This window comes from Coenobita brevimanus, chromosome 61, assembly GCF_032717465.1.
Source record: "Coenobita brevimanus isolate Jiangsu-jjx chromosome 61, ASM3271746v2, whole genome shotgun sequence".
Classification (NCBI taxonomy): domain Eukaryota; kingdom Metazoa; phylum Arthropoda; class Malacostraca; order Decapoda; family Coenobitidae; genus Coenobita; species Coenobita brevimanus.
The window spans coordinates 28,178,184-28,186,685 of NC_137014.1; the positions used below are offsets into that span (position 1 = coordinate 28,178,184).

Here is an 8,502-nt window from a genome sequence, read left to right on the forward strand (position 1 = left end):
ATGAACAATTAGGTAAGAACACACACGTTCATGCCGCTCTATTCTTCCTCTGTGTCCTCGCGCCCCTATGGGGTCAGGGCCCCCAGGTTAAGAACCATTGATCCACTCCACGGCCTGGGTGACACATTTGGGGCAGGAAAAGTATGGGCCTCTGGCCGTTTGGCTGTACTGTCCAACCTCATCCCCACCTTATAAAATACACTAGTTAATCCTGACAATATACTATATTCATTGTGTGTAAAAATAGGATCATCTTGGTCAGATCATGTTTATATATAACTGAAAAACATTACTCCTCAGTAAGCCCTCAGGTGGCATTCCCGGCCTCCTTTATCCGTGGAAAATTGTGTTACTATCAAAACCTGGGGCGTCATGTCTGCCTTTGATTAGGGGACCTATTGTCTTCACAATGTTTCGTACAAAGTGCAAGATTCCAGTTGCCTTGCTGATAACATCTTTAGTGGTATCAATAAACTCGTGTGCTCCACGTTTTGTCCTTTCTCCCGCAGGTCTTTCCATCTGGCCGGGGAAAACAGCGTCTGTGTCACACTCCTCGCCGCTAATGGAGTAAAATTGAGATATAGAAATACATATGTATACAAACAAATACACACTATATATATATAAATAGATAGATAGATAGACAAACAGAAAAAGTCGTGGCTAGCTACATCACTTTATCTATTCCCAAAATTTAATTTCCTCAGTACAGATGTATTTCTTAAAGAGTCCTGAACTTTCAGCTTTTCAGTATGGTGACGTCTTTTCCCTTTATCTTGCGAGACTTTTCGAGCTTGAGGGGTAAGACCCCGGTATAGCCTTCATGAATGCTGTCACTACCAGGATGTTATCCAAAGCTGAATAATGCCGTCTGACAGCATTAACAATGAACTAAACATGAAGCCTTCGGCCAAAAGGGGTTAACCTTCCCAGTACGAATAAAATTAAAATTTCACAGACATTTTCAACACCTCGTATCCGTCTATGGCTTCCTTTTTGTATTTATGGTGTTTTCATGGCTTTTCTTTTTTCTTTTTTTTCTTAACTAGAAAAAGTCTCTTGTTGGGATGGAGTTAATGAAGGTTATACCTACCTCTTGCAGGACGAAAAGTGTATGTTTATCTGAATAAAATCTTCAGAAATAGCTAAAATATAATTTTAATACGTCAATTGAGTAAAACAGTTAAAGCGTACCACAAATAGCTGACTCGACCTTGAAGGGGTTAATGATGGTAGTATTATTCTGAGGTCTATGACTCAGTCAGTGGAAAGCAACTGACTGGTATTAGCAAGTGAAGATTACTTCAGCTGACGCAACATGAGAGAGTTAATGGCGAATGTATGAACATTTTCAAGCTCCTGTATTGCTTCTCAGCTGAATAATTTAATCATTTGTTTGCATAAAAATAATGCCAGAGTTGTCCCCTCAGTGGGCTGATCTTTACTGCTGCTGTTCTGTCCTCAACATAACCCAGTTGTCCGCAGGAAACTGGACACCAATACCCAGAGCTTTTCGAGATCTTTAGTATAATTTATGTAACTGGCCATCTGTGTATTGGGCACATCTTAGTTTGGCTTGATATGCTCGTGGCTAGCTGAAAATTATGGACAATTGCTACTGGATGAATAAATCTGGTGGTGGTTCAAGAAGGCTGATGTTTCACTGTGGGTTTTGGATGACTGTGTTGTCTGTGTTTGTGTATGTGTTTTTGGAAATGTAGTGTTGGGAGGGGAAGGGATGTTGTTGAAACATTGTGTGTAGTGTTGGGAAGTTGTCTGCGTCTGTTTCTTTGTAGTGTGGGGTGAGGGAGAGTGATGCAACATAGTTACATAGGTGTGTGGGATCCTGCACTGAAGTAATACATTTTGTGTACCATCCTTTTTCATGTGATCCTTACCTGGGAGTATTTTTGTTTCTTGATGAAATCGATGTATATTGGTAGTTCTTGCACGTCATGTTGCCATTCATCAGCATTTATTTGGTGTGTTTTTAAAGCTTTTCATAGTTCATGCTTTTAATATGGAGGCCCAGCTTTGCCTCGGATGATTCACTGTTGCTCAAATGAACGATTTATACAGTTTTCAGTGATTCCTTCTGTTGCCTAAAGGTTGTACCTGTGAGTGCTTTCGTGGCATCTAAGTGGTTGATTAGAATACATGACTTTCTGCCTTAATTATATTGGCGTAGTCAATAGGCAATAATTTAGCCTTCAGTATCAACGTGAAAACTATGAAACCTAAAGGGAAAGGTTTGATTAAAGTGCTAATGACTACACAAAGGTCACTAATACGGTCAGTCAGGTCTACCAAAGTCCCAATCTTTCTAAATGTGCACATTCAGTTTATGTTAAGTAACCTTGTCTTGGAACGCATCATGCTGCAGTCAAAATCATATCCAGGCCTCCAGTGAGGTGAATAACACTTGTTTGGACGTAGCAAGAAATAAAAATCAGGTCCTTGGGTTCAAGTGGCTAATCCTAGTTTTTAATTTATTCTTACAGTTGCCACATGATTTTTGCTCAACATTATCAGGTCGTTCAGCAGTGATGGGATTATTTAATGCTAAAAATGACCTTCTATTTCAAAAAGTGTCTATTAAGCTGAATGAAGGCTGTAAGTAACAAGCAGGTACTAAAAAAAACGCATCATCGGATTGAAATGGTTCAGACAGCAGTAACAATAATGCTTCATGCCTTTAGTCCGGTGATGTATTCTTATATTGTGTTCAGGTTACCACTACAGGGTTTTATTCACTTAAGACAAACCTCCAATAGATGGTATTGTTGTTTCTGCCCAAGGTTCATCTGAAACGTGAACCCAGTGAACTGCAGGCTGAAGCTGGCCTCCTGCAGGCCACCATTGATCCTTACGGATATTGGAAAAGAGGAGAAAGACGTGTGCATGACCGGGCAGTGGAGCTGCCTAGCTGTATCTGTGCCATTCCGTGAAGGAGTCCCTCTCCTGCTCCACTAGCAGTGAAGGGGTTAATAAGTTATATCTAACTCGAAAACTTTGAAAATTCTCCCCAAAGCTGAATATAAAGGTGTGGTGGAAGCAGGAATATAAAGACTAATACATCCTCCAGGTGAAGCGACTCACAATGAGGTGAAATGCATAGGAGGAAAGTACAAAAACTTCACTGCTTCAAGTACGGCCATGAATTTACAAGTTTATTCTTACTGCCTTCACACGATTTTATTTCTTTTGACTACATCAGTACGATGAGTTATCAGTAGTTTATGCTAATTTCCTTCAGACGATTTCATTCCACTTAACCCCTTCAGTACTATGATATAGTAGTAAAGACCGAAACAGTCTCAGATTTCTTGGACTCGCTCATAGCAGCATGAAATCATCTCCTTTTGCCGGAATCTTCCGGTCACGAAAGAGCAAGTGGTGAAAGTGTGAATGCTCCCATGCTGACAGAAACGCCTCTTAGCTGAAGAAAACAATGTGAAGTTATAATATTAGATTGTCCCAACCACCAGAGGTTAATGCTGGCAGTATTATAACTTTAAACTCTTACGACTCAGTCTCAGCTGAAAAAAAATTATTTGTTATTAGTCGGATTAGAAGACCCGAGTTGTCCCGTCCATGGGAGTTAAGTTCTTCACTAAGTTTCCGACTTTTACATATCATTAGGCTAGTGCTTTACACCAAACGGTGGACAACTACAAATTTCCTGTTTTTCTTCTTTCCTCCTAACGTGTTTTCAGTTTGGCGCCATTCCATTATTTCTTCACCACTGTTTGCACAGTTGTTTCTTAGGCAAATAATCTCAAACATATTTTCTTTTTTTCTTTTAATTAGTCCTTTTCAAAAAATCTATTTGGCCAAATCTCATATTATATAAACATGCAGATTTAGAAATCATTCCATGTCATGGTAATTTGCACATAAACATGTCATTGTACCGTAGGGAATCTTAAATTCCCTTCTGAATGCTGACAATTTTGTTCTTGTTATCTCCAGACGAATCTGCTGTATGATACGTTGGAGAAACTTTTCGAACTGGAGGAACATACATACTGAAGGTTTCATTGGCCTCGTCGGTACAAAATGTTTCCACATCATGAATAAGTCATCTGGAGGCATCAGGATTCAAGGCAATAGAATACGTCACCTGATTCAAGGAATGAATAAGTGGGCGCTTACCAGTTCAGTCTTAGTAGGTCTGCGGTGTGATCCTGAGAAGCCGGTAGCGTGGGCAGAGCTAATTCATCCTTGCTGCCTTCCACCGCCACGTCTGTCAGGATCTTGCCAGCGTCTCCCAGGTGCGAGCTAGTCTTTCCCAAGGGTGATGTCGTGTCTCCCAGGAGCGAGGAAGTGTCTCCAAGGCGCGGGCTAATGTCTCCAGGGTGTAGCACTGTATCTTTCAGGGGCGGGCTAGTCTCTCCCAGGGGCGGGCTACTGTCCCCCAGATCATTATCTGCAGGCCAGACAGGGAAATATGACATGATGGCAACTAATCTTATTTAATCGATGATGTCTTTTATATCTTATTTTCAACATTACCAAAAAGCAGTCACGATGTAAGGATGACGAAACAGCGGTTACAGTAAAGACGAGACATCTTAGCCAAAGAAAAGCATTCCTATCACACTCGAGCCAGAGGTTGGCTGGACAGTGGCTTTACCTTACAACTTCAAATGTTTACTCCATAACAGCTCAGCTGTCTTATAGGACACTCAGTTTGTTCTTAAGTTACATAGATGTAACCTGTGCGCTGAAAACAAATCCTTTGCTTAGTTTTTCTTACGGTAACCCTAGTGAGAACCATGCGATTGTCGTGGTTTTAATGGGAAAAAAAAGGTGGGAGGAGGGGGTTAAGAGTCTCAGTGCAATATCACATCGTCCCATCAACTTACTGCTTCCAGTCGACTGAATGGTTGGAGTATATCAGTGTACGGCAGTACTAGATAATGTCAGCGACAAAAACAGATATACATGAACTTCTTTCACTGTACATTTATATGTTACATGAATAACCAAGTGTGAACAAAGTGGGGAGAGCTTACTGTATTTACTTGCCATCCCTATTGTATATTACCCGCCCAGGAAACTGTTCAGCAGAGCAGGCAAATTTACAGTATGATCAAGTGGGAAAAGAATATTACACCTCCGCTTAGGAACCGAAAGTCGCAGTTCTGCTCGATTTGTGTGAATGTCTATCTTTGTCTTTTTGTCTGCCAGTCTGTTTGTATTTTTCAACAAAATAACAAACAGTTTATATCCAGTAAGAAAAAAAAAAACTTTGTGGAAGGGATTACGATCACCTATTGTTAATATATATATATATATATATATATATATATATATATATATATATATATATATATATATATATATATATATATATATATATATAAATATATATATATATATATATACACTATGAGCATGGAAGTGAAAAAGTTATTACATGACAGTATTGTGATACCAACTCTAACGTATGGAAGTGAAGCTTGGACCTTGTTGGAGGGACACAGGTCAAGAGTGAGAGCAGTGGAAATTAGTTTTTTGAGAGGAGCCTGTGGAGTCATATGGAGAGACAGATTGACAAATGAGGATGTGAAGGAGCGTTGTGATGTGGATGTGGATGTGATAGGAAGCGTTAGGAGACACACATTGAGGTGGTTTGGCCATGTGGTGAGGATGGAGAGTGAGAGACTGACGAGGAGAGTGTATGTGAGAGAGGTGGAGGGAGAGAGAGGAAGGGGAAGGCCAAGGGTGAGATAGAGGAGTGGAGTGGAGAGGTACGAGTATATGAGAGAGGAGGGTGTGAACTGGGAGCATGGCAGTGAACTGGCGGGGGACAGGGTGACGTGGAGGCGATTTGTTTGTGGCCACCCCGTATGGGATTAAGACGTCTGGCAATAGATAGATGGATAGATAGATGAACCCAGGTACAGTATAATATAATAAAAGTGTCTAATGAACTACATTGTAACATGCCAGTTGCGACCTATGCGGCTAATGGTGTGATTACAGCTTGTAAACCAGACACAATGAAATGTTAATGACCCGAGGTGAACGCGTTCTGTTCATACTCTCCGACACTCAGAGGGGCCGACAGTTAACGCATCTAAGCTTTATGGGTCCGTCCATGTTCAGTTGTGATGTTTATTCTTTCACATTAAAGAAATATTCGCCCGTTCGTTATTTCTCGTTGTGTTCGTTCGTAAGGTAGGCAAAGGAAGCTGAAAGGCTGGAGTGGGAGAAAGAGCGGGCAAGGAATGGAAGAAGTGGAGAGACTTCGGAGAGAGAAGAACATGGCAGAGAGAGTGAAGAGAGAGGAGAGGGTGGGAGAGAAAGTGGGGAGAAAGAAGGATGAAATGGGAGAGAGAATAGGGAGAAGGAAGGAGGAAACGGGAGGGAAACTGAAAAGAATGATGGAGGTAGTGAGTGGGGAAACAGTGAGAGGGAGCGAGATGGAGGGCAGAGAGAAGGAATGAGGGAGTGGAATGAGTAGTTAGCAATGGAGAGATCGGGAACTTATCGTAAAATCAGCGGACGCCTTTACCCGTAGACAATGGCGTGGGAAGAGAGCCAGTGACTGGTTGAGCTGACACAGGGGCCTCCGTCACCACCCCCACCACCACTAGCAACATGAGGCAGGCGCGCATCTTGCAGTCAAGTTGGTGAGAGGGACTGGGTCAGGCGGCAGAGTGAGGCCAACACGCACACACGCCAGGGTTTTATACACCAGAGTTCGGTGTGCACCGGAAACAATGAAGTCAATTTTTTTTCAAGAATTCATTGTTGTACAAACGTTAAGAACATTACTTATTTCCTGAAATGTATTTTGTGAGAAAGTTCTGGAGAATGATATTACGGTGTGGTGGTTCTTAAAGTGTGAACGTGGCATAATTACACGAATAACAAGCGGTTAACACTGAGTGAGCAGTTACCCTCTTCAGCCAAAGACATCACTTACTGGCTATATTCTCTTGCTGTCTCTACACGTTTTTTTTTTTTTTCAAACTCCAATGGTTAGACACAGCCTTCATTCATCTCTTCAGTACCAGAGACTTTCTAAGCTGTATATAACGATCTTGTGGTTGCAAAAACCTAATGAAAATAACATACTTGAACTGAGAGGGTTAGCAGAGTAGTTGCTCCTTCAGTTTATCAAGCATGACCATAACATTTTTTTTACTAAAGCTTCAAAAATATGCCATGGGTTACAGCATCACAATAATGCAGATGTATTCATTATTGGCATGTTTAGTACAAATGAAGACTGAAAGAAGAGATTAATTAATACTTCAGAATATTGGTGATGTACAACCCACCCACGTTGCCCCAATACCCAACCCTGGCCACCCACCCTGCCCCACCACACCAACCCTCCGACCCTCCCACCCACCCTGCCCCACCAAACTAACCCTGCCATCCTCCCATCCACCCTACCCTTCCACACTAACCCTGCCATCCCCCCACCCACCCTGCACCACCACACTAACCCTGCCATCCCCCCACCCACCCCGCACCACCACACTAACCCTGCCATCCTCCCACCCACTCTGCCCCACCACACTAACCCTGCCATCCTCCCACCCACCCTGCACCACTACACCCACCCTTCCACTCAACCACGCCCACAAATCCCACCCGTTCATTATATACCACCGATCCGTCCACCCATCCGACCCGTTTTAGTTCATAGGGATAAGTAGAGCTAAAAAAAAAAAAAAAAAAAAAAATCCACGGTACTTGGTTACCATATCCCCACCATATTTATTTACTGATTTTTATTTAGTTCACACCTTGGCCATCAGGAACGCCGTAAAATGGTACACTTGTCAGAGCGGTTTAGAGAGTTCTGTATCCATCCCACCCGATTTCCATAAAGGACAGACAGACAGACCGATAGACATCCTTTTATATGTAGCCTAATTATATTTATATATATGTATATGGAAATAAAAAATAAATAAATATATACATACATATGTACATATGTAAATATATATCGAAAGATAGACAGATAGATCGATAATTAGATAAAGAGATAGATACATAAATAGATAGACAGATACATACTTTGATAGACATATACAGGTAGATAGATAGATAGATAATTAGATAAATAGAGAGACTGATACATAAACAGCCAGACAGATAGATACTTACATAGACATATATAGATAGGAAGACACATTGATGGATAGCACTTTCATTCCACTGAATTACATTGCCATTCTTTATAAATGTCTCCCTTTTGAAGGTATTTAGTGTGTAGTTTGAAATTCAGAGACTTATGAAAAGCATTATTTTCTGAACAAGTGTGGCTATAAGTAGCTAAATTGGCATAATATACTGTATGAACCCTCTTATTATGCATGTGCAGATATAAGCCTTGTTATTTTTACCGCTCTGAATTACATAAATCACCATAATACCTTATGTAATTTAATTAGGAATGAAATTGGTTCATGTATGTGTAAGGAATTTCGTTTGCAATTAGATCTGTCTAGTTCCAAGGGCGCCATGCATTTT

At 41.1% G+C, this 8,502-nt stretch overlaps 1 protein-coding gene across 1 annotated transcript; it reads right to left on the reverse strand.

Moving 5' to 3' along the window:
- Nucleotides 1-330: 330 nt before the first annotated feature.
- On the reverse strand, nt 331-6,652 carry LOC145403726 (uncharacterized). Its single transcript, XM_080275406.1, has 3 exons — nt 6,524-6,652; nt 4,156-4,429; nt 331-559 (listed from the first exon to the last, which is right to left on the reverse strand). The coding sequence occupies exons 1-3, from the start codon at nt 6,624-6,626 to the stop codon at nt 331-333; spliced, it is 606 nt and encodes a 201-aa protein (XP_080131532.1). The 5' UTR covers nt 6,627-6,652.
- Nucleotides 6,653-8,502: the final 1,850 nt, after the last annotated feature.